The 26,978-nt window shown below is 43.1% G+C and overlaps 2 protein-coding genes across 8 annotated transcripts in view; one reads left to right on the forward strand and one right to left on the reverse strand.

Moving 5' to 3' along the window:
* The window catches only part of kidins220a (kinase D-interacting substrate 220a), a 118,538-nt gene extending 95,159 nt beyond the window's left edge, over nucleotides 1-23,379 (forward strand). For 6 of the 7 annotated variants that reach the window (XM_052497037.1, XM_052497038.1, XM_052497039.1 and 3 more), the window contains exons 24-30: nucleotides 1,372-1,550; nucleotides 3,056-3,282; nucleotides 3,797-3,919; nucleotides 11,541-11,678; nucleotides 16,757-16,855; nucleotides 17,734-17,949; nucleotides 21,502-23,379. In XM_052497037.1, coding sequence (XP_052352997.1) covers nucleotides 1,372-1,550; nucleotides 3,056-3,282; nucleotides 3,797-3,919; nucleotides 11,541-11,678; nucleotides 16,757-16,855; nucleotides 17,734-17,949; nucleotides 21,502-22,551 — 2,032 coding nt within the window. In that variant the 3' untranslated portion in view covers nucleotides 22,552-23,379. The remainder of the gene's footprint in view (nucleotides 1-1,371; nucleotides 1,551-3,055; nucleotides 3,283-3,796; nucleotides 3,920-11,540; nucleotides 11,679-16,756; nucleotides 16,856-17,733; nucleotides 17,950-21,501) is intronic. The other variant, XM_052497040.1, reaches the window with a different exon arrangement.
* Nucleotides 23,380-24,798: 1,419 nt separating this feature from the next.
* Nucleotides 24,799-26,725, reverse strand: id2a (inhibitor of DNA binding 2a). Its single transcript, XM_035752638.2, has 3 exons — nucleotides 26,260-26,725; nucleotides 25,933-25,994; nucleotides 24,799-25,393 (listed from the first exon to the last, which is right to left on the reverse strand). The coding sequence occupies exons 1-2, from the start codon at nucleotides 26,608-26,610 to the stop codon at nucleotides 25,938-25,940; spliced, it is 408 nt and encodes a 135-aa protein (XP_035608531.1). The 5' UTR covers nucleotides 26,611-26,725; the 3' UTR covers nucleotides 24,799-25,393; nucleotides 25,933-25,937.
* Between the last annotated feature and the right edge of the window lie 253 nt (nucleotides 26,726-26,978).

The raw sequence follows: 26,978 nt of genomic DNA on the forward strand, positions 1-26,978 counted from the left end.
CACACACACACACACACACACACACACACACACACACACACACACACACACACACACACACACACACACACACACACACACACACACACACACACACAGAGAGATGGCGAGATGAAAATTGACAGGCAAAATGTTTGTTCTCGAGAAATCTGCTCATTCAGCTGATAAGGCTGACGCCCACACGGATGATGGAAACATGACTTCATGCCTCAGAATTCATTCATAATGTGCTACTTGCAGTGGTTGAATAACTTTTCCAACAAGAAAAGCAAAAATGGCAAAGTATGAAAAATGTTTCTGATACCATTTTCTGGTGTTTGGGTGGAATAGTGCAGTTAGGTCATCTACCATAAATATACAAGGAGTATGTCAAACATTTGGAACACCTTCCCAACATGGAGTTGCACACCTCCCCCCTTTTATCTTCAGAAGAGCCTCAATTCAATTTGGGGCGGCAGGGTAGCCTAGTGGTTAGAGCATTGGACTAGTTAACAGAAAGGTTGCAAGTTCAAATCCCCGAGCTGACAAGGTACAAAATCTGTCGTTCTGCCCCTGAACAGGCAGTTAACCCACTTTTCCTAGGCCGTCATTGAAAATAAGAATTTGTTCTTAACTGACTTGCCTAGTAAAATAAAGGTAAAATAAAAATAAAAAAATGAGTTGGGGCATTCAACAGGGATGCTGGCCCATGTTGACGTCAATGCTTCCCACAGTTGTCAAGTTGGCTGGATGTCCTTTTGGGTGGTGGACAATTCTTGAGACACACGGGAAACTGTTGAGTGTGGAAAAACCCAGCAGCGTTGCAGTTCTTAACCCAAACCGGTGTGCCTGGCACCTACCATACCCTGTTCAAAGGCACTTCAATCTTGTGTTTTGCCCTTTCACCTTCTGAATGGCACACATGCACAACCCATGTCTCAATTGTCTAGAGGTTTAACAATCCTTCATTAACACGTCTCCTCCCCTTCATCTACACTGATTTGAAGTGGATTTACCTGGTCAGTCTGTCAAATTCATGTAGTGTTTTGTACACTCAAGTGTACATTTACTTCGAGGCTACGAATAAAGATTGAACATCCTCGTTTGCAGAACACTCCCATTTGAGCTTCTAAATGAGTCTGAGCAGCAAATAGAGATAGTCATCTCCTCATGTTTCCTCTGCTGTCAGACCCAGATAACAAACTGGAGCTATGAGTCACCAAACGAAATAGACTTATCTCTCGCTTTTCATGATGCCGGAACAGCAAGAGCAGCGATGACCGTTGCGGGGCCTCTACTAGAGATAGACGAAATATCTCAGTGTGTCATCTTTAGCATGTTCAACAGTCCTTCCTCCTATTTCTTCTTTCACTCTCGCTTCCTCTCCTCTAGAATCTCCAAATACATCCCCACCACCAAAGACATAGAGCCCCTGCTGGAGATCGACGGGGACATTCGTAGCTTCGAGGTGTTCCTGTCCTCTAGGACGCCCGTCCTCACGGCGCGCGACGTGGAGATGTTCCTTCCCTGCACCGTCAACCTGGACCCCAAACTCCGGGAGATCATCGCAGGTCCGTATATTTACACACAAGCATCACTGTTCTAATGGTCATTACACTCAGTTGGTCAACCTCACTCAGCTCAAAGACCTAGGCCCGTATTCACGAAACATCTCAGAGTAGGAGTGCTGACCTAGGATCAGTCCCCACCTGTCCATATACTATTATTCGTGATGATCTAAAAGGAAAAACTGATCCCGTGTTATCGTTTCTACTCTTGAGACTCTCTTTGTAAACATGCCATTAATTGAAATGAATTTGCAGTGCCTTCAGAAAGTATTCATACCTCTTGACGTGGTAATACTTATGTGAATAGGATATTTCTGTATTTCATTTTACAGACAAACGTGTCTATAAAAACATGTTTTCAGTTTGTCATTGTGGGGTGAAGATGGGTGAGAGAATTTTTGTTGTTGATGTAATCCATTTTGAATTCAGGCTGTAACACAACAATATTAGGAATAATTCAAGGTGTGTGAATACTTCCTGAAGGCACTGTAAGTGTTCTGTCAATATATTTGTGTAATTACCTAAATTGTTACTTACTCATTGATCTGCACCAAACACATTTAAACGCAGCCAAAGACAACAGTCGGTCAGCTATCCAACTCAAAGGCCTGACGTCACTAATAAAGGAGACTCTGTGTGTGTGTGTGTGTGTGTGTGTGTGTGTGTGTGTGTGTGTGTGTGTGTGTGTGTGTGTGTGCGTGTGCGAGCGAGCGAGCTTTGGAAGGTGACCAATGCCCCTGTCCCTCCCTGGCCAGTCATCCAGTCCTGTTTCCAGTGTCCTGCAGCCAGCCAGTGGGCACAGTGGTCAGTGATACCCACTCACTCACTTACCAGGCTGACTCACTCACTCATAAGGCCTCCATTGTGCTCCCTTACTGCCGGATTGGGTCTCTACTCAACCCATCATTCAACAACATGCACTCTTATGACCGAGACATTTTGGTGCCTGTTTCTTACCTGGCCACTTACCCCACTCTGTATTATAAGACAGTTCAAATGCAATTTATCTGCAGAAAAAAAGACAGTTTTCTTGGCAAAAGTGAGAGTTTGAATTAATGTTGTCTATTTTCAGTAAAGCCAATAACTTTAACAATGTGTTATTTTCCACCCTGCTCCCTCAAGTGCACTCAATCACACAATGAAAGTTTATCCATGTACGTGGCATTTGATTTGCATTCTCTCCGCAGAACCTCTCTATGTGAACCCGCTGAGAACGATCAAATATGTTTGGTTGAATCTGTTTCTGAGTGGGTGGATCTAAAGTCTCTTTATAGTCGGAGCCAAGACGTGATCTACATCAGCATCAGAGATGAAATGTCTCCTTTTCGCTCCCCCGCTCTTCTCTCCCTTCCTCCTCTCCCTTCCTCCTCTCCCTCTCTCTCTTCATGATGTCTTTCTGTCTCTCCACCCACTCCCTCCCTCTCTCTATCTCTCTCCTTATCTAGTCCTGTTACCACCTTTCCCTCTAACTTGTCGCCCCCCCCTCCCTTCTCCCTCTCTCCCTGTAGATGTTCGTGCTGCCAGGGAGCAGATGCACATTGGAGGAGTGACCTATCCCACGCTGCCCCTGCAGGACGTCCCAGCCCGCGCCTCTTCTGCCTTCGGCCAGCACTTGGCTGCCTGCTCCCCCACGGGCTCCTTCACTGGCTCCCTGCCCCCCCCAGGGCTAGTGCCCTCCCAGCCCCACAGCAGTTACTACAGCATGCCCGCCCCGCAGCACCCCTTCTACACCCGGGTGAGACGTCAAGACAACACAGCAGCAACTGACTGCACCTGAACGTAGCTCAGAACACATTCATTTAGTATACGGTAGAGAACCAGAGTTTTGTTCAACGTACTTCAGTACACCTTAGTATGAAGAGAATCACAGTGCAGTTGAAATTACCTCAGTTTTCCTTTGGAGACACACAAATTAAAGGGATAGCTCACCCAAATTATAAATTAAATGTTTCTTACCCTGTAAGCAGTGTATGGACAAAGGTACGACAGCAATCCATGCTTTTTAAGTGACGGTTACTTACCTCTGTTTTGTTAATGTAACTGCACAGCTAACTCAGTGCACATCACAATACAGGTCCATTTACTCACGTCACCTCATTTTTAAATGTTACAGTGCAGACCCTCCTCTCTAAACAAAAAGGATCCTTCACAGCTCTAGGGTTACCTCAGATATATGTGTGTGAATGATCCCTCATACAATCCTCATTTTGTGCGCTTTAACCATTCTCCTTCTTCATCCTTCCATATAGCCTTATTTCCCCCATCATGAGTATCACCTACCCCGGCATCAATACAGCTCCCGTCCTCACCCTGCCCCGTCCCAGTCACGCCCCTCCATTAAAGCAGGCTACCCCAGGGACCCCAATGGACTTGTAAGTACAGAGCTGCCGGTCAGTAGGACACCTAGCACTAGTAGCTAGCAGTAGTCCACTATGGTATAGTGCAGTGTTCTGTTTGAGGTCCACCCAAAGCGAGTCTGATTCAAGACGGGAGAAAATCGAGTCAGAGTCAAGACAAAAGACAGGAGGGGGGTCGAGAACCGAGTCAAGACCGAGACTGGGATGGGGACAAGGGGTTCGAGACTGAGTCAAGACCGAGACTGGGATGGGGACAAGGGGTTCGAGACCGAGTCAAGGCCGAGACTGGGATGGGGACAAGGGGTTCGAGACCGAGTCAAGGCCGAGACTGGGATGGGGACAAGGGGTTCGAGACCGAGTCAAGACCGAGACTGGGATGGGGACAAGGGGTTCGAGACCGAGTCAAGACCGAGACTGGGATGGGGACAAGGGGTTCGAGACCGAGTCAAGGCCGAGACTGGGATGGGGACAAGGGGTTCGAGACCGAGTCAAGGCCGAGACTGGGATGGGGACAAGGGGTTCGAGACCGAGTCAAGACCGAGACTGGGATGGGGACAAGGGGTTCGAGACCGAGTCAAGGCCGAGACTGGGATGGGGACAAGGGGTTCGAGACAGAGTCAAGACCGAGACCAGAGAAAACGCGAGTCCAATTCAAGACCATGATTGTAATTTTGTCAAATCACCACCATAATAAGAGTTCAAACTGTCCAGTATTTCTGTGTTCATATTTCAGAACAACATCTGGATTCTTTAGACATTCAGAAGAGTGAAAAAATGCATGTTGAGGGCAGATAGAGACACTACAAATTATTACTAACCCAAACACGGTGGGGAACAATGGGCCTTTACGTCTTCTGAGAAGGGCTAAGGATTTATAAAATAATGATAATTGTATTATTATTTTCAATGATGTTCTGACTTAATCTCTTCAGTTTTTGTTGGAAAGGGTTAACAATGAGGAAAAAATATCCAATCAGGATTTGTCTTTGCTGGTCTCTGGGGAGATAAATCTAGCTACCTAAGTTAGCCATTGGCTAGACCATCAGAAGCTAGATAAAAGGCATCTGCCATTCAACTGTTTTAGGGCAACATTTTCAACCAATCATATTTTGACTTAATGAGCGGGACCGTTTTTACAAAAACGCATGGAAACTTCTTCCTTCTTGAAGGTCAACAGGCCACTGCGCAATAGCAGTAGTTTTCCCATGGTCTAGCTAGCTAGTTGTCTGCTAGTTTGCAGCCGGTGTTATCTAACAAGGTGTTGCTAATTTGTTAGCTTCTCCCTTTTCAAGAGTAACTTTCAACAAGAAGTTAAGTTTCAAATGATCATCTGGTGAGTGGAACTGTGTTTTTATTGCAGCGCTCTTGCTGTTGTTAGCCATTTCTTTGAAAATAACTTGTGCGTGAAACATTGTTGCATTTAAAGCAGAACTGACAGCATTTTAGAAACATGAAATCTTATTAAAATATGTTTGAATAGACCCCCAGGAAGAATATGACACTTTAAAAGACATGGTAATTGATATGTTAATTTCCACAAATTCTTAAAATGTTTGGGAATTATGTACACTACTGTTCAAAAGTTTGGGGTCACTTAGAAATGTCCTTGTTTTTTAAAGAAAATATCATTTTTTTGGTCCATTAAAATAACATCAAATTGATCAGAAATACAGTGTAGACATTGTTAATGTTGTAAATGACTAATGTAGCTATAAATGGTAGATTTCTTTAAATGGAATATCTACATAGGTGTACGGAGGCCCATTATCAGCAACCATCACTTCTGTGTTCCAATGGCTCATTGTGTTAGCTAATCCAAGTGTATCATTTTCAAAAGGCTAATTGATCATTAGAAAACCCTTTTGCAATTATGCTAGCAGAGCTGAAAACTGTTGTTTGTGCTGATGTAAAGAAGCAATAAAACTGGCCTTCTCTAGACTAGTTGATTATCTGGAGCATCAGCATTTGTAGGTTCGATTACAGGCTCAAAATGGCCAGAAACAAAGAACTTTCTTCTGAAATCCATCAGTCTATTCTTGTTCTGAGAAATGAATGCTATTCCATGCGAGAAATTGCCAAGAAACTGAAGATCTCATACAACGCTCTGTACTACTCCCTTCACAGAAAAGTGCAAACTGGCCCTAACCAGAATATAAAGAGGAGTGGGAGGCCCCGGTGCACAACTGAGCAAGAGGACAAGTACATTGTGTCTACTTTGATAAACAGACTCCTCACAAGTACTCAACTGGCAGCTTCATTAAATAGTAACCCTAAAACACCAGTCTCAATGTCAACAGTGAAGAGGCAACTCCGGGATGCTGGTCTTCTAGGCAGAGTTACAAAGAAAAAGCCACATCTCAGACTGGTCAATAAAATAAAGATTAAGATGGGCAAAATAACAGACACTGGACAGAGGAAGATTGGAAATAAGTGTTATGGACAGACTAATCTAAGTTTGAGGTGTTTGGATCACAAAGAAGAACATTTGTGAGCTGCAGAAAAAATGAAAAGATGCTGGAGGAGTGCTTGACGCCATCTGTCAAGCATGGTGGAGGTAATGTGATGGTGGTGGGGGTGCTTTGGTGGTGGTAAAGTGGGAGATTTGTACAGGGTAAAAGGGATCTTGAAGAAGGAAGGCTATCGCTCTATTTTGCAACACCATGCCATACCCTGTGGACGGCCCTTAATTGGAGCTAATTTCCTCCTACAACAGGACAATGACCCAAAGCTCCAAATTATGCAAGGACTATTTAGGGAAAAGCCAGTCAGCTGGTATTCTGTCTATAATGGAGTGGCCCGCACAGTCACCGGATCTCAACCCTATTGAGCTGTTGTGGGATCAGCTTGACCGTATGGTACGTAAGAAGTGCCCATCAAGCCAATCCAACTTGTGGGAGGTGCTTCAGGAAGCATGGTGTGAAATCCGTTCAGATTACCTCAACAAATGGACAACTAGAATGCTAAAGTCTGTAATTGCTGCAAATGGAGTATTCTTTGGAGGATTCTATGACGAAAGCAAAGTTTTTAAGGAACAATTATTATTTCAATTAAAAATCATTATTTATAACCTTGTCAATGTCTTCACTATATTTCCTCTTCATTTTGCAACTCATTTCATGTATGTTTTCATGGAAAACAAGGACATTTCTAAATGACCCCAAACTTCTGAACGGTAGTGTATACTAAGGCATTTGTGAAAATGCTATCGCAATATCGAGTGGGAAAGTGGCCATGCGTTTGGACAAATAATAGACACTGCAGTAAATACATCTGTCTTGAGTATACACAGACCAGTGCGCTATAGTCAGTCAGAGCTAAAGTAGACCTTTATACAAACAAGCCGTTTGCCACACTGGCCTGCCATCATTCACTTTGAACTGGACTGTGTGTTTACAGGCAGTTTGCAACAGCGCAACTTTAGATCATTAGAAAGCATTTTCCAAAAGCCACAAAATACACCTGAATTGAATTATGCAAGTATGTAAACACCACAGGAGCCCTCTTACATTTGGGAACTTTACAGTCTTATTGATCAAACTACCATGAAAAGAAAGTCTCGCGCTCCCTCATTTATGCACATCAACAACGACAAGATCGACAACCAATGCTAGCCATAGCAAACTGAGCTAAAATCTAACGAAGGAACATTAGATTAACCCTCTCAAACTTTTGCAGCTAGTAGGCCGTCAAAAATTGCTCTGATTAACAATAGGGACGTTTTGCTTCCTCATCCTTCTGCAGCTTGCCTGCCAATGCATGCTTGTCCCAACCAAGCACCCTAATTGGCTACGGTTGGTTAGTTTGCTAGTTAGCTACTTCCAGACGCAAATGAGAACACCTCACTCTAACCATTTTACTCGCTGTAGCAGAGCTGGTTTGACTATTTATTTGACTGTTACTTTTTTTTGCCTACGTTTACTGATGCTGGTCATATTCAGCAGGTGTTGCACCTTCGTAAATTCATCAGTTATTCTGCACTCTGGCACACTCAGACGAGAGTGCTCTGAAATCGGAGTAGATAGCCAGAGTGAATTTGCGAATGCAAGCGAGACGCTAACCGTCTAGCTAACGTTAGGCTCTGTGTTTTTAGCTTTCTACATAAATAGATAAGCGAGCCTATTATCCACATTATGACTGACTTGTGATCATTGCCCTTGCTCGTTTAATTGTATTGACGTTCCAAGCCTTTAGTTACATTCGTCCCAGGTTTTTTTTTGTCCAGAATATCGAGTCGTTGAAACTGAAACAGTGCATACCGACTGGAGGAAGCAAACAATGTACCAGGCCAGCTGTGATTTACAACCTGATAGCAGAAGCAGTGGGTCACATTGACCTTCAGGTCCATTATGTCATCTCGCATGACATGTACCCCTTTTCTTTCCTCCCAACGTCTTTTCACTCTCCAAGGACTGTGTCGTCATGTATTTTATTTACATCCCATACTAGCTTGAGTTATTCTTATATCCAGTGCCCCCTTACCCGCCCCGTGCCCCGTTCTGTGCCCATGTTCAGATGTATTCGCTGAGGATGCCAGAGAGGGCCTCCCCACCCCCCACTACCAGTGATCTCCCTATGGTAACGCAACAGGCTGGTGTGGAGTGGTGGCATTGGCTGGAGCGTCTGTGTCCTTCCGTCTTGACTGTCACAACTCGCCACACACAAAACGCACACCAAAATGGTGTCCATGCACTCGCGCGCACACACAGCTAACCGCTTCCATCAGGCCAGATACACTAACATGGCTTCGAACGCAGACGGGGTATGTCAGTGACAAAGTCATGTCTCATGCTGAATAGTTGCACCGGTGGCTCCCCTGTTTGTGGCCAGCACCGGAGCGAATTGTAATAGCTCAGTCCTCTTTGAATGCGAGTCTCGTTGTCCAGGAGTGAACTAACCACTGTGCGAGTGCAACTGCTACCATTCTATACAGTGTCTGCATGTAGGGAGCACATTCATATACAACGAGTGCACAGGAAGGTTGAAGCAACTAAAGGCTAACGACATTGCAATTAGTAATGGATATACACATTTAACAATGGCCAATGTCTCAGCGTAGGTTTCCTTTTGGTAAGTACAATGTGTCTGACTGACTATTTCTGTTCACTATGGAAGGAAAAGGCCTATATGCCTACTGTCCTCACTGATCCATCTCCATCTCTTTCAATCCCCATCACCCTCTGTATCCCACCCTCTCTCTATCCCTCTAATACTCTCTCCTCTCTCTCTGTTGGTCTGTGTGTATATAGCACAGTCTGTATGTGTGTGCAGTGGGCAGCCCAGTGTAATTGCCTAGCCCCAGCTGATGAATAGTGTAGCGGCTATATCCCCACAGGGCTGGATGAGGACGGGATTAGCATCAGAGGCTAGCAGGACGGAAGCAGCAACTCAATGTGCACAAGGGCTTATCTTCTCACAGAGATGCTTCCTCCCTCACAGGCCTCTGTTTCCTCTTCCCCATCCCTCTGCTGCCCACGCCCCGCACCACTGTAATTACAGCCTTATCACACACAGGGAGCTCACACACACACACACAGTTACACACACTTGTGTGCATACACACACACACACACACTCACATGCGTGTACGTAATGGCACAGCGTAACACACTGACACAGTGTACACAGTCACACATACAAAGTCTGGGTGGAGGACCCGGTTTTGAGGCTTCCTCAGAATGGAAACTTCGTATTTTCTGTGTTAGGGGAGAAGAGTGCTCTCTTTCTCTCCTCTCCGCTTCACTTTCTCTGCAAACATCACGCTCTGTGCTGTTCGTCCTCTCTGCAAAGATCATCTTCTGAATGTCCTCTGTTTCTAAAAATATATATATATATATTATTTTTTTTGGTTTCCTACTGTAATAATTTGAAACTAAATGGCTTCTCAGTTTGTCTTTGCTTGATGGAATGTTGTAAAAGTGCCTTTGCCTGCTGTGGTTCAAGATAAATGTCTTGTTTTCTAGTCTGACGTGAATGTGTCTCCTGTCCTCTTGCGTTCTATGATGACTTCAGCATGTGGTCTAATATCCTGTCTCTCTGTCTGTTTGTCTGTCTGTCTCTCTGTCTCTCGCTCTCCCCAGAGCAGTTTTTTTGTCACAGCCTGTCAGGTACACTCATCTCTTTGGATTTCACTGTCTCTAACTTTCTCGCCCCCTTTCTACCTCACCTCCACCAGCTAATATAACACGTCATGCTTTTCCCTCCGCCCGACATGCATTAGAACACAGATAATGTATTTTCCTCTAGATAAGGTCGTTTCGTGTGGTTGAATGTACAATATTTCGAGGATTTAGGCCTCTTCTAGGTCATCCAACGTATGGTATGATGTGTCACGAATCCTACTTCTAGTCGAGTTCAACAAAACTCACCGGAGCGTTTTGGTTGCCATGTTTGCGAGACTCAATTTAGGAGCATGTTTCAAAATGCCTGTCAAGTTGTCTAATTTCTACACCTAAGAAGCAGAAATCATATGGGCCATCATTATTGAAGAGCTCTACAGTCTACTAGATAATTGCTCTCTCTGGTGCTTTTAATGAAAAAGGCTGCAGGGGCATGCTAATCAAACTGACACAAGACATGTCTATAAAACTTAACAGGTAAAGTTGTCTATGTTTCTTTGATACTTGTTCCTTTGCATTAGCAGACATGCAGATTAGTGTGCTACAGCAAGTTTTGACTGCTATAGACACACACACACACACACACACACACACACACACACACGCACACGCACACGCACACACTATTAGTGCAGAGTGCAGCTGATACAGCAGTACGCTACACTCCTTCAGCACTGTCTGTGTACAGTAGCTAACCTCCCTAACTGACCTTCACCCTCTGCCTCCTTTCACAGAGAGACCCCCCGTTCGGCTCGGCTCTGTTAAGACGTCTACAGCTTATTTTCTCTAACAAGCACTCGCAGCGAGAGAGCAAGCACAGACATCTTCTAAGCCTCACCGCCTTCTCGCCCATGTCGACAAAGCTGTTGTTTTGTTGTAGCTCAGTCTGAAACCATGTCCTAGTGGTATTAATAGAGAGAAAGAGAGAGCGGGGGGAGGGAGAAGGAGGGTTGTTGTGTTTTGTTTCACTGCTAGTGGGTGGCATGTCAGGCTAGCTGGGAGTCTCTGGTTCGAGATCATTAGGGGGGCGAGGATATTGGCTACTCTTCTAGCTTATATGAGGGGGAGACGTGCACACACACACGGCTCATGTGTGTACATTGAATACTGCACTACCATCTACAGTGTTCAGATTAACATAAAGACCCCCAACAGAGCCCATATTGCACATCTGGTGCCACTTTAGTTACAATGCTCTTCTATTGTTACCTCACAGGTGCTTGCACTAACAAAGATAATTGCATTTTGGTTTTGCTTGCTCTTTTGTCTTTGTGCCATGCTGTGAAAAAGGGACTAGTGTTCCTGGTTGCAGTGAATAAGATACACCAGTGTTAACCTTCGTCCATATTAACCTAGCTGTGGTGGTTGTAACGCTACGCTGTGGTGGTTGTAACGCTACCCTGTGGTGGTTAAAGCATTGCGCTAACCGTATGAGTTGTTGCAGTGGTTGTAAATTATCCATGCTACGCTACTTAGTCAAATGGTGATTCTGTCTGTCTCCCTGTGTGTGTGTGGGACAGGGTTCTGGCTCCGGGGTACCAGGCGCCCCTGTGGTACTCCTCAGCTCTCTGAACACGGACGTGGTGTGTGAGCTCGTCACACACATCGACGGCATGGACCCTAGCATGCTGGCCCAGTACACCGCCACCATCAAGAAGGTGAGGCCTGCCACACACACACACACACACACACACACACACACACACACACACACACACACACACACACACACACACACACACACACACACACAGACACAGACACAGACACAGCCTCCTACGTTTGCTTATACAACACTTCTGTCAATAAAGTTGATTCAAAAGATTCAATATCAGTCATGTCAGTGTGTCCATTTCACACAAGGGGTGTATCTCAATATGCAATTTGAGTCAGAACGGAACAGTTGGAGCATGAGTCCAAATCAAAGTATGCAGAACAGAGGCCAATTCTCAGATGCGTACTTTTCAAAGCATGCTCCGATGCAAGCTTCAACTGAAATATGAACGTAATATGACGCAACCACATGAAATACATCTCAACATTTCTTGAATGCCATCGGGTTTTGAGCTGAGGTGAGAGAAAATCATCAAGGCTAAAACCGGCACTTTTACTGAAACGTTGATTAACGTGCACTGTCCCTGTAAAAATAAAATAAACTGCGACTTTGAAATGTTGCCCACTCGCATGGCATATGTTACCTGAATACAATATTTATGTTGATACGGTTAATAAATACATACTGTATTAATTTTGGCATGTTTAACTGCCTAGAATATCCACTGTAGTGTGCATAGACCAGAGGCTGGCTAATGAAGAATTAGCTGCTCGCTAGCTACCCATGAAGAATTTGTAGCTAACGTTAGCCAGCTACTGACCTAACAACATTCGTTTTAGGTCACTTTTACATATAAAACTAGCTGGCTGGCTAGATCAATAGGATTCACATATAGCTAGCTGATAATTAAGAAGTTACAAGCTCACGTTTGCTTTATGTAGTTATCTTGTTTAGTTTTGTATTGTTCAAAGTTAATGCAGTAGCATGGGAGTGCGCATTGCTTTTCAAATGTAAATTTGTATGTACTCAAGGCCTCAGAGAACAAACTTGCTGCATGAGAGTGCGGAGCATATTGATCAACACCCAAGGGTTTAATTTCTGTCTGTATTAAAGTTAATATGCAGCTGTTTTTACCTCAATATTAAATCATTTCTGGTTAACAATTCCATACTGCACTGTGATTGTTTTAAAAATAGCTTCTTAGCAAAGAGCAATTTCTCAAGCAAGATTTTTTTGCTTGGACTTTCTGGGAGTGGTTGGAGTGGGGAGGGGAAAACTGAAAGCTAGCTGTTATTGGTAGAGAGGTTTGGAACTTCTTTCTTATTGGTCTATTAACTAATTTACCGTCGGATGATGTCACTAGGCAGGCCAAAGCTCCATCACACCTGTCCGCAATTGATGTGGCTGAAAAAGCCGTATCGACAAAATCGAAGGGGTATCCACATACTTTAAAACGCATGGCAATCACATTTTTTTACAGCACTGGGCCTTTTAATAAGGATCTGAGTAGCCTTTATATGGCCCAAAAAAACAGCCAAAGTCGCTGTCTGCATTGAGCTTCCAGTCCATTTAGACAGGATGTCATTAATGTCTAGGCAATATGTCAATTCCTGTAGACCAGGTCTTCCCAAACTGTGTGACGCGTAGCAATGCCGACGGGGGTACGCCAAATAAAAATGTGATTCACATTCTTTTCATCACATTTTCAAACGGTACATTTTCCAATTGGACGACACATTTGGGTGAGGTTTTTTTGTCGCCTGAGTAGCCTCCATTTCACTGCCAAAAATAAAATTATACCATCTGGTGTTTAGCGAAATAACACAATGTCAAATGTTTCATTGCTAAATTGTAATTATTTACCACTAATGGCCCATTTATTGCCTTACCTCGCTTATCTTACCTCATTTGCACAAACTGTATATATACTTTTTTTTATTGTGTTGTTGAATGTATGTTTGTTTATTCCATGTGTAACCCTGTGTTGTTGTTTGATTTGCACTGCTTTGCTTTATCTTGGCCAGATCGCAGTTGTACATTTAAAAAATAAGCCATGGGAGTTTTTGGAGTGAGCATAAAGATGACTTCGAGTTTTGTGTGCAAATGAACTCAAGCTTACAGACAATGTCAAATGTGATATAGCGAAGCATCTGAGGGAGCTGGGTGAGCAATTATGCAGGTACTTTCCCGAAATGGACGACACAAACAACTGGATTCATTATTCCTTTCGTGCCCTGTCCCCAGTCCACATATCGATATCTGAACAAGAGAGCCTCATCGAAATTGCAACAAGCGGTTCTGTGAAAATTGAATTTAATCAGAAGCCACTGCCATATTTCTGGATAGGGCTGCGCTCAGAGTATCCTGCCTTGGCAAATCACGCTGTTAAGACATTGATGCCCTTTTAAACCACGTACCTATGTGAAAGTAGATTGTGTAGAAAATTATTTAAGACTGAGACTCTCTCCAATACAACCCAACATTGCAGATTTATGTACATCCTTTCAAGCACACCCTTCTCATTAACCTGTGGTGAGTTATTCACAATTTTTGAGGAACAAATACATTTTTTTCTGTAAGATGGCTAAATAAAGAGCAAAATTATTGATTATTATTATTTGTGCCCTGGTCCTATAAGAACTCTTTGTCACTTTCTGCAAGCTATTTTGTGACAGAAATTCACACTTATTCTTATGGGACAGTTGAGCTAACATAGGCTAATGCGATTAGCATGACGTTGTAAGTAACAAGAATATTTCCCAGGACATAGACATGTCTGACATTGGCAGAAAGCTTAAATTCTCGTTAATCTAACTGCACAGTCCAATTTACAGTAGCTATTACAGTGAAATAATACCATGCTATTGTTTGAGGAGAGTGCACAGTTTTGAACATGAAAGTTATTACTAAACAAATTAGGCGGGCTTTGGGCAGTCTTGATACGATATTTTGAACAGAAATGTAATGGTTCATTGGACTAAAACTTTGCATGCACACTGCTGCCATGTAGTGGCCAATATCTAAATTGCACCTGGGCTGGAATAATACATTATGGCCTTTCACTTGCACTTCAAAGATGATGGTACAAAGAAAATACAAAAGAATGGTTGTTATTTTTCTTTGTATTATCTTTTACCAGATATATTGTGTTATATTCTCCTACATCTCCTACATTCCTTTCGCATTTCAATAAACTTCAAAGTGTTTCCCTTTCAAATGGTACCAATAATATGCATATCCTTGCTTCAGGGCCTGAGCTACAGGCAGTTAGATTTGGGTATGTCATTTTAGGCGAAAATTGAAAAAGACGTAGGGGTGTATGTGTGTGCAGGCTTACAATGATGGTTAAAAACAACATTTGAGAGTGCGCTGACCCTGGTGCTAGAGGGGGTATGCAGCTGGAGGTTGAATGTTTGAAGAACCACTGCTCAAGACCCCAGTCGGCCCACCTAACAACACTTTAAGTGAGACATTGTCATTGTAAAATGATTTATTGTTTTGTGAGGTGCAGAACCGGGGACACATTTGTTTCCTGAGGAAAGTATAGCAATGTAGAGTTCATACAAGCTCATGTTTGGAAATGTGGCCCAGGACTACTGTATACCATCGGAAGGTAGTAGCCACCCTTTGCATGGATGATAGCTTTGCACACTCTTGGCATTCTCTTAATCAGCTTCATGAGGTAGTCACCTGGAATGTATTTCAATTAACAGGTGTGCACTGTTAAGTTAATTTGTGGAATTTCTTTCCTTCTTAATGTGTTTGAGCCAATCAGTTGTGTCATGACAAGGTAGGGTTGGTATACAGAAGATATCCCTATTTGGTAAAAGACAAAGTCCATATTATGGTAAGAAAAGCTCAAATAAGCAAAGAGATTAAGACATGAAGGTTAGTCAATGCGGAAAATCTCAAGAACTTTGAACGTTTCTTCAAGTGCAGTCGCAAAAACCATCAAGCACTATGATGAAACTGGCTCTCATGAGGACCACCACAGGAATGGAAGACCCAGAGTTACCTCTGCTGCAGAGAATAAGTTCAGTAGAGTTACCAGCCTCAGAAATTGCAGCCCAAATAAATGCTTCACAGAGTTCAAGTAACAGACACATCTCAGCATCAACTATTCACAGGAGACTGCATGAATCAGGCCTTCATGGTTGAATTGATGCAAAGAGACCACTACTAAAGGACAGCAATAAGAAGAAGGGACTTGCTTGGGCAAAGAAACATGCTCAATGGATGTTAGACCGGTGGAAATCTGTCCGTTGGTGTAATGAGTCCAAATTTGAGGTGAACGGATGATCTCCGTATGTGTGGTTCCAACCGTGAAGCATGGAGGAGGTGGCGTGATGGTGTGGGGGTGCTTTGCTGGTGATATCTTTAGAATTCAAGGCACACTTAACCAGCATGGTCGCAGAATTCTCTAGCAATACGCCATCCCATCTGGTTTGCGTTTAGTGGGACTACCATTTTTTTTTCAACAGGACAATAACCCATAGCACACCTCCAGGCTGTGTAAGAGCTATTTGACCAAGAAGGAGAGTGATGGAGTGCTGCATCAGATGACCTGGCCTCCACAATGACCTAACCTCAACCCAATTGAGATTGTTTGGACTGCAGAGCAAAGGAAAAGCAGCCAACAAGCAGCCTCTGCCTCTCAGCATATGTGGGAACTCATTCAGGACTGTAGGAAAAGCATTCCAGATGAAGCTGGTTGAGAGAATGTCAAGAGTGTGCAAAGCTGTCATGAAGACAAATGGTGGCAACTTTTAAGAATCTCAAATATAAAATCTATTTTGATTTGTTTAACACTGTTTTGGTTACTTCATGATTCCATATGTGTTATTACATGTTTGATGTCTCCACTATTATTCTACAATGTAAAAAAATAGTCAAAATAAAGAAAAACCTTTAAATGATTGGGTGTGTCCAAACTTTTGACTGGAACTGTACATATGGGCCTACTTTACTCAATTTATGCCCACTTATGCCCTAATTTATACAGTATGGGGCAGATTCCCGAACACAGATTAAGCTTAATCCTTGAATAAAAATCAAGCTTGATGGAGAATCTCCATTGATAGTGCTTTTTAGTCCAGGATTAGGTTTTATCTGTGGCCGAACTGGCCCAATGTGCATGTATTTGATCAGTCGTGATCATGTCTCTCCCTCTCTCCGTGTTAGGCCAATGTGAATGGCCGGGTGCTGTCTCAATGCAACCTGGAAGAGCTGAAGAAAGAGATGAACATGAACTTCGGCGACTGGCAACTCTTCAGAGGCATGGTAAGACAAAACCTCCACCTCCGCTTTTAAATACTCGATATCCTCCTTCTATTTATTTGATATGTACATTAATATCGATTTCCTGATTTATTATTATTTCTTTTTTTTATTCACCAAATTTGTGTTTTGTGTTTTGTTTTGTCTTCTAAAAAAAAGAAAATCGGGGCATCTTGTAATACATCTTGAGCCTTCTCTGGAGACATCGGAGGGTTTTATAATCCGTATTACGAGAACGTCTGCAGTCTGCTCCGCTCGCTCGGGGGGCTGGAATCAGGAACACATGTAGCTTGCGTTGATCAGATGTCCGTTTGTGCCTCCTTCCACAAACGAATGTTGTGTTGCCAGAACGTGGCCAGCCAGCGAGCCATCTGGTCCAAGATGGCTGAGATTTAGATGAAGGAAGGTTATTGTCAGTGGGAGCTGCAGTCAGCCAGTCTCCATGCAGTCGAGGGGTCTGACTCTGAATAGCTGCAAGGTTTTACAATAAATTGCATTTTTCCCTCTGAGCACTTCTCAAGCCATCTGATGTGGAGACCGGACCACTACTGTACGCATATAGGCCCTATAGAGTTGACATCAAATATACTCACCATCTATTGAACTAAAATACTATTACTGACTTTGTGTTAAAAGTCTACAGTATTAAGATGATGGTGATGTATTGTGTCTGAATCAGTGTGCTGAATCTAAACCTATTGGTTGTGTGTTGTTCTATAGAGTTTGTAGTTGTATGTTGGTTTCATGGCTAGTGTTTATACTGTATTGACTCTGCAGCTGTAGATATTTCCTATGTTGAGTCTATGTATACCTTGTGGTGACATGTTTGCTCTGCACATGGCTGGCTGTATGCTTCTCTCTCTAACAGTCCCCTCTCCCAGGTGATGGAGCAGCGTCACGGAGAGAGCCAGGCCCTGCAGGATGAGTCTCATGCGGCCAGCGAGCAGGGCAGCAGCGTAGTCAACGTGGAGACGGCCAGGCACCAGGGAGCTCCCCACGAGGTGGGCAGCTACAGCTTCAACCTCAGCTTCGAGGAGCTGAGTAACGCAGGCCTGGGTCTGGAGGAGCCCCCGAGACCCACTCAGCACTGGCCCGTGGTGAGTTGAATACACACACACCCACTTGTATACACATCTGCACACACACACGTACACTCGTACACACAGACACTCATTGAGAAATACGGTACACTCACGTACACACACACACTGCAACACACGTTCATATGCACCTGCAGTACATACACAGACTCAGGTCCTGTCTTCTACTCATGAGAACAGATAAACACATTCACATACCCACAAAAATACACAAACATACCAAGCCATCCAAATACCCTTAAAGCAGACATGTAAGCAAGTACAGTTGCTCGTGAAAGTCTAAACACCCCTTGCAAAGTCTTTTGTATTTTACTTTCTTGAAATTATTATTATTTTTTTTAATGATACAATTATTATTATTATTCTTATTTTACTACTGCACAACCTACTCCACATTTTCAAAGTTAAAGTAAAATTGTAGAAAATGTTTCAAATAAAAAATGTCACCAGCCACCTCAATTCGGTCTTATGTAACAACATTTGAAATTGTGTTTTTTTGTTGTTGCATGAGATAAAAGTAGAGCCTCAGAGCTTCAAATGGTATATCATACACTGCAGTTGAGGAGCAATGGGAAAGTAGTTCTGCTTTGAACGTTGATAAACTTGCACCCCACTTTTGAGAAAATGTTTTTGTACACGTACTGGAGAGCTCTTCTTTGTCTACACCCATTAAGCATTGTTCACACCCTCTTAAGCCTTAGCCCCACCCACCTCTTTAAGGATTCACATGTCAGGCCATGTGGTAAACAGAGTGAGTAGTGTAGTAAACAACCAAAGATTTCAACACTAAAAGCGGTGAAAGTAGTAGCCTACATTAAGGAAAGACTACAAGTAAAAATACACTTTATCAAGTCCTTGGCCTATATCCTAATCTGACTTTGAAAGTGTCCAGATACACATATCTTATAATTATTAGATGATGCTTACCCAGATACTTTGATGGGTCATGTGAAATAAATGTTTGCAGATATCCATGGCTAACGTTATACTGTATATCCATTGTTTTTGTCAAAATTGCTCAATATCAGTAACTTTTACTGGGAACCATTTGATTTTGAGCAATATTATAACCTTTTCTCTGATTTTCAAGAAAATGTAAGTCAGGACTAAGACTGTACCACTTAGGAACACTCAACACTTCTTGGAAAGCCATTCTGGTGTGTCCTTGACATTACAATGTGGGTATTTGTGTAAATAAATCTCTATCCGAGGCTTAGGTTTTAGAAGACTATGGCAGGTTTTCCTATAACTTTTTACCTGGTCTTTGCTGTTTTTCATATTTCTTTTGATCCTGACATACTCACCAGTCCCTGCCGGTGACAAGCATACCCATAACATAATGCTGCCACCACAATACAGAGGGTTTCACTATGTGTTGGATTGGATTTGACCCCAACCTATAGTTTTTAATTTAGGCCCAAAACGTAATTTCTTTGCTGTGTTGTCTTGAAGTATTACTTAACGGCATTGTTGCAAACTGAATGGAGGATTTGAAGTAGATTCTTATAATATGGCTTTCCTTCTTTTTACTTTGTCAAACAGGCCGGTAATGTGGAGTGAATGTAATGTTGTTGATCCATTTTGTATTTTCAAGTATTGTGGTGGCAGCATCATGTTATGTGTATGCTTGTCACTTTTAGGCATTGGGGAGTTTGTCAGGATCAAAATAAATATTTAATAACAAACGTGATTTAATAACAAACGTGTATACCAACTGCAAAGGTAAAAAGCTGGGATAGAGTGTTTTTTTATTTTTCCGAGATTGCACACATTTGAATGCCTAAAACACACCAGAATGATTTCAAGAGGTATTCAGTGTTCCTGAATGGGTCAGTCTCAGTCCTGGATTTAATCTGCTTGAAAATCAGAGACAAGGTTTGAATATTGCTGTCCATCAATGATTCCCAACCAATTGTACTGTGCTTGAGCAATTTTGACAAAAACAATGGATTATGTTGCACTAAGAGTTGTGTAAGGTTGGTAGAATCTTATTCAAAGTATTAACCGTTTTAATGACTACCAAAGGTGCCTCCACCAAGTATTGATTTGAGGTGTGACGATATATACAATCAATAAATCTTTATTTGTGACCCGTTTTCAAGTAGCTAGGCGTATGTCACTACTTCACAGGAGAGGCATTTCAATGTTTTAATTTTTTTTTTATCAACATGCTTTTTTTTGGCAGAAATGCCTTCTGGAACTTTCATGTGCTTTAATAACAAATGTGTATGCCAACTGTAAATACGAATACAATTGTTAAATTATGAGCCTAGTTGGTTTAGACAGTAACCTTTCCACTAGCCATGACTGAGATAATGGGTGTGCTGGACATGCCGTGAGATGAGTTCGGATTGGTCTGCCATGTAACATGCTTCTGTCTATAACATGAGCTGCTCAGTATGTGTGGATAATCCTTGCTACCGCAGCTTTTTTGAAAGATTACACTATATGACCAAAATGCTTTATTTTCAGCACTTGGTGGTCATGTCCTGTGAGCTTGTGTGGCCTACCACTTCAAGGCTGAGCCATTGTTGCTCCTAGACGTTTCCACTTCAAAATAACAGCACTTACAGTTGAACGGGGCAGCTCTAGCAGGGCAGAAATTTGACAGACTGACTTATTGGAAAGGTGGCATCCTATGATGATGCCACGTTGAAAGTCACTGAGTTCTTCAGTAAGGCCATTCTACTGCCAATGTTTGTCTATGGAGATTGAATGGCTGTGTGCTCAAAGTTATACACCTGTCAGCAACAGGTGTGGCTGAAATAGCTGAATCCACTAATTTGAAGGGGTGTCCACATACTTTATGTGTTGCCATAAATGTTGGTAGCAACTTACTAAAAATGATTCACATCTGTGTAATGGCTGCCAAAGGTACATTCACCAAGTATTAACTCTGGGGTGTGAAGACAGCCACAATCAAATCAATTTGGAAAATGTTCTATAATTACATTTTATTTTGAAAATGTGGAGCAGATTGTGTCGATCTGTCAGGAAAATATCCAGTTTAATCCCATTTTACATAAACATTTAAGGCAGCAAAAATGTGAACTGTGCAATGGGTGTGTAGACTTCCACTAGGCACTGTATACGCTTACACAATCAGTCATTGAACTCATCAGAGCTAAAATAGCATGTGGATTTGGGTGAGATCACGGCAGTTTTGACCTCCCCTGGTTGAGGAAGTTGACGTGGCGGATCACTAACACACATGCAGACTCACACCACCAAAAGGCAAGGCAAGGTGTTAGAAAAGCTGTTATTTTTGCCCTCTCTGTTCAACCGCCAACATGCGAACATGTACGCAAACATAAACTTCTCCTCTAGTATGGCCGTCACTTTTCTCCTATCCTTATTAGTTCATTGATGGCTTGCAGTGCTGTTTGCTTGTAAATTCAAACAGCACCACCATGACCACAAACCCCATGAGATTTGTGCTATTTTACCCAAACCAATAACGTCCATGATGCATCCCGTTCCCCCCTCAACCATAACAAAAACCTTTATACCGCACGTTCCCCTCTTCTCCCCACCCCTCCCCTCCCCCAGGCGGCCACCCACCGCACCCCCAGCATGTCCAGCCTCAACTCCCAGGAGTCGTCCAACGATATCTGCAAGCTGACGGACAAGCAGCAGGCAGAGTACCGTGACGCCTACCGCGAGTACATCACCCAGATGACACAGCTGGACGTGGCCGGAAGTGGGGGAGAGAAGCCCGTCCAGCCCCACCCTGGCCAGTTCCTCCAGAGCCGAGAGGCCCGAGACCCAGAGGAAAAGGCCAAAGACGGGGCCGAGCAGGAGGGACGCAAGCCCTCTTTCTCCACCAAGAGAGGTGCTAAAGCTACGGATGCGGTCGATACAGATGCCCCCCTGGACCCCATCAGCGAAGAGGACGAGAAGATGTATTCCAGCTCCTCCAAAGCAGGGGGCTCCAAGGTGAAGGGAGCAGGGCCTCGATACCACAAAGTCCCCAGTGACGAGGAGTCAGGGCGGGAGGAGTCAGACAACACCCCTCTGCTCCAGGAAGAAGGGAAGGAGGGGGACGCCCAAGCGACATCCGACATTGTCCAGGACAAGAAGGACTCGTCTGACTCTGGGCTGAGGTCTGGTGAGAGCTCCTCGGACCACTCCCTAGAGGAAGCTGAAGAGGTTAATAAAGCAGACCTGATAGAGCTGGAGCTAGAAGGTCTGGTAAAGAAGAGGGGCCTGCTGTCCAGCAGTCTGAGTGGACTCGAGGATTCCACCATCGCCCGCATGTCCATCTGCTCCGAGGCCCCGTCCGAGGGCAGCCTAATGGCCTCCAGCCCCGACGAAACCTGGTTCCCCGCCAGCTTGTCCATGAGCAACCTCAACCACGCCTCCAACACCACCACACTCAACAACAACAGCAGCAACAACGCTGCCACCACCAACACCAGCCAAGGCAAAGAGAGCTCCACCCCAGGCTCCAGTACTGCCTCAACCACGGGGCCCGTCCACAACCAGAACCTGCGTGGGATCATCCTCAAGAGGGCCCTGAGCACCGAGGGGGCCCTCGAGGGACGCACAGGGGCCCCTGATGCCATTATTCTGGAGGATGAGAGGGAGAGTGTCCTGTGAGAGTGTCCAGGCCTTTGAGGTCCCGTAGACGTTGCTTGATGTGCTTCTGAAAAATAAAGGTCCTTAACAATCTGCTACATTGATATAGATGCAAATAAAAACAGGCCTATTAATCTGCAAATTATTTTTTTAAATACTGAAGGTTGTTCGAAAATGTTACAGCATTCAACTAAAATAAGTATGGATTAAAACGAAGGAGATCACCTTTGTCAACCATTAAAATATTAAATAATGTGGGTTGATAAATGAATGTCCTGGCTTGTAGACAAACCAAAAATACATCAAGAACTCCAGATACATTTTGTGAAATAATTTTAAAGTTAATAATGACATCAGACTAATATGGAATAAGTCCAATTTAAATGCCCCTGTAATGCAGTTAGGTGTTGTGCTGTCATGTTAGTTTTTGCTGTTGGAAAAGGGTAGTGATGTGGATTCGTATGAATGTTGTGTTTTGGCGTGGTGTTGGTGCGATGTTGTATACTGTACTTCATTATAGGTTACTGAAAAATCAGAATTGGCTTTGTACTTAAACTACATTTTCCTTAATTGTAGTTATCAAGTAGGCTACCAGTGAAAATGTGCCATGTTCAAACATGAGTTAATTGGTGTAGTATTGCTGTGAATTCATGTGACTGAAAGGTCTTTTTTCCCCAAACAATCTGCTGTAATTATAGATTTAAAATCTATCAACAGTGTGGTAAACTACTGTTTCTGTGGTATGAAAGTGTGTTCCATGCACTACTGATATGTCTCAGGGTCTGAGCCTTTTTCAGAGTGCAATGTGAAACAATGTTTTTGTGAAAAAAATAAACATCTTGGCTGTCAGATGATGCATTTTCTTTTTTGAACTTCCTGCATAAAGTATAACAGTTCATAACATGCTTCCCATCCCTTGAACTCTACTTTTCCTATGAGCTCAAGATAGACTTGTTTGTTGTTCAAAAATCTCATTAATTTCCCAAACTCGGGGCCTCCCCTGGGTTCACGTTGTGGTTTTTGCCCGAGCAATACACATTTTGAATCAACTCTAGTGCTAGGGAAAGAAACTAAACTTGCACCCAGGGGAGGCCCCAGGACTGATTTAGGAAAACCCTGCCATATAGAAAGGGTTAAAACAATTGCATCAGCTAGACTTTATTTTCACCAGTAGGTGGCAGATTCTCCATACAAACCCACATTAGGCCATAGATGACATCCCAGCCAGCATCACTGAACAGTGGGCATGAACTTTCACTTGTGGGGAAAAGGTAAGAAGGCCAAATTGGTTATGACATATGCATAATACCATGGCCAATAAATTTCAGCCGATTCTAAGCACTTCCCTTCGTATGTTGGGCACAATTGAGAGTATACTGTAAAGAAACTTAAGCTTTCCAATTTGTGGGGAAATGGTGAGCCTGTGCTTTGTCATTCTACCTGTAGAAGTGGAATAATGTGCTGCTATAGTTTAGGCTTGCGCATCGAGCAGTATCCAGGTAGTTCGCCTTACTGTTGTCATTGCACGTTCAGACAAAACGAACATGCGTTTTCTAATTATTTTCATATTGATTGTCATGACACAGACATCCTGAAATGTAGCACTATGGGTCGGTGTTTCTTTTCTACAAAATAGTATGTCGATCTGCACTGGCAGGCCATTTAAAAATGACAATTGGTTTAGAAGTGTTTCTTTTCAGAAGTTCACAGCTTTGTGAGTCGCAGATTAATGCAGAATCTTGTCAATAAGAGAGGTTCTGTGATTGCGCACAGGTGAGACAAATCACATTTATTCCCAGTCTCCTATATGCCTACACCCTGGGAGTTTACCCAATCAGTGCGTGTTGAGGTAGAAGTAGGTCTCAATTCCTGAACACTCAAGATGTTCAGGAATTGAAGAGGCAAATTCGAGAGAGTTGTGAATTTGAGCAACGTCACTGTAAATGACGAACTTAGTCAATGAGAATGGTGTAGCTTGTATAGCCCCTAAGAAATGACACAACAATTTCTCACCATTCTTTACATTTAATCATTCAGTTGACACAACTGTCATGAAAGATTGACATTCCCACTACAATGACTTCATTACCACCCCATGGGCTGGGAATTGAAACTCATTTTGGGATTGTAGATGATCATGACAACCTAGCATTGCAGAACCATTTTCAGCCAAAACATTGTGTCACGTTACCTTTTGTAATTCCAATCTCAAGAACGTCTGTCTACAGGCTACAAGTTTCCATACAGCTGGGAGACATGCTCAAATAATGCATTTGATTTGTTTATTATTTTTTTTGTATAAAAACGTTACAATTTACATTATTACTTTTATAAAAAGTTTCAGCATAATTAAGTACAGCATTACACTTTTGCAGAAATGTGCAATTCCTGCAACTATACAAGATAAAACTCAGAGTGCACAAGGTTTCGCGCGTTCGTTTTTTTTTGTGTGATTTTTTTTTTCTTTACAACGTCCAGTCCATGTGCGAAGAAGAGTAACAATTCTGACAAGACAGACTAAACTATATACAGTAACTAACCAAGTTGCCTTCTATTCACTCTCCAATTCCGGAGAAAAAGCGAAGACTTCATGGGCGATAAGAGGAAATCCTTGTGACGAGCTCTTATTCGTTTTTCCTCCCCGTGTAGGGAGTATAGCGCGACTTCCATTTCAAGAAAGGACCAAAACAAGTCTTAAGGTAAATAATATGAGTGTCCGAACTGAAAACACATCACATAGATTGTCCTTTATAAGCAAAGTCTCTTGATTCAATTGAAGAAAATCCAGAACCCGAGGACAAAAAATGTAGGGGGAAAAAGTCCGGTTCCCAGGTCCTGTGTGTTTTGTGCCTTAACCAAACACCTGCAAAAGATTGAGAAAGAGGCGTGTTTAGAAACTGCAAACAGGGCAGAGATCCGGACAGACTGGCGCCAGGGAGGAAGCCGCAGTTTTAACATTTAACCAAACACTCAAATACTGAGCAAACCCTGGGCTCCAGATGTACACACACACGCGCAGCATAGGGCACTTTCTCATTCAACTTCAGCCTACTATCTGGGAGAGAATCTGCCGAAATTGCAGTTCAGATGGGCTTAGCCTCTTGCACCAATTATGTAGACATCTAGTAATAATCCAGACCACCATTTATTTTATATTACAGACGAGCGTTGCTGCGTTATATCACAATAACAAAGAATTTGCCTATACTGTATAGCAAAAATGTTTGCAAATGCATTCCGTTCAAATAGTGAACAAATTAACAATGAGATAATGATTAGCCTACTGTCAGAAATATGCAGCGACTTTTCAATTTCGTTGAATTCTGCCACAACAGGCTGTGGGCAAATAGACAAACCCCGGACATAATAGCACAGACAGAGTAGAGAACACAGCGTACCTACCCGCTTTAACGATGAAGATTCCTGCTGTCATCTGTTATCAGCTCTGATGGGAACTCCGGAGACTGAAAAACAAACATATATATTCATTAGCACCGCCGCAGTCAAATACATGGTATTATTGAGATCGCACACAAAAATGCCTACCCTCGCAATGTTGATCATGGATAACATGCCTTTTGTAAACCAAATGGTGTAATTTCACAATAGACCACAATTGCGCATAGTAAACGCACTCAAAATGTGCAGGCCAATAGGCAAAATAGACCCAAGCAAATGTAGCATCTTTGTTTATATTCTTCTGATATTTCAGACAATATCCTTCCTTACCTGTAATGACAAGATGCTGATATCTGTATTGAGAGTTGTCAGAGGAGTCCTGGATGTCGCTTGCCCCGGTCGCGGGTGATGGAGGCTCGTTATTGCGACATTGGAGTCAAGTGCGATCTGCAGGTCCAGAATATAGTCGATGACATGCTGCAGGATTTCCATCTTGCTCACGTTTTTGTTTTGAGGGATGCTGGGCACCAGCTCCTTCAGCTTGGAGTAGCAGTCGTTCATGTTGTAAAGCAGGCTTAATGGATCATCCACCGGAGTCTTGCTCCGAGAGATTCCCAGACTATGTTCAGACATATTCGCGCTGTTTTTCCGGAAAGATCTTACTGGGCTTATTGCTTTCATGTTGAGACTTGGTGCGAGACGTTCAGTGCTTTCGTTGAGAGGTTGGTTTTAGTATTCTTTCTGTTCCTTCGCAGACGGGTCGGTGAGCGAACGGACTGGATTTCCAAGCTGTCATTGTCGCTTATATAGCCAGCAGGCTGGGTTTGCAACGCAGGGGTTGTGTTTGTGCTGATTGGATGAGTAGGTTACGTCAATCCCCCCTCCTCGTGTCCTACCATTGGTTAAGACTGCCTCACAGTCTGGTTCCTCCTTTTTCTTCCGTGTTCTCAGCCAGTGAAAACGCATGTTGAAGGTGGCACCGTGAGAGCTCTTCAGCTCCGGTGGGCAATTTGGAAAATTGAGCCCTTACCTGTTTCTGATGATTCGTA

Source organism: Oncorhynchus keta, chromosome 35, assembly GCF_023373465.1.
Source record: "Oncorhynchus keta strain PuntledgeMale-10-30-2019 chromosome 35, Oket_V2, whole genome shotgun sequence".
In the NCBI taxonomy this organism is placed as follows: Eukaryota; Metazoa; Chordata; class Actinopteri; order Salmoniformes; family Salmonidae; genus Oncorhynchus; species Oncorhynchus keta.

What these genes read in the sequence shown, in the direction of transcription:
- id2a (XM_035752638.2), bottom strand. Translation starts at nt 26,610, where the DNA reads ATGAAAGCAATAAGCCCAGTAAGATCTTTCCGGAAAAACAGCGCGAAT. An exon ending in TCAGCATCTTGTCATTACAG is followed by an intron (nt 25,995 to 26,259) that starts GTAAGGAAGGAT and finishes TTTGTTTTTCAG; the next exon opens with TCTCCGGAGTTCCCATCAGA.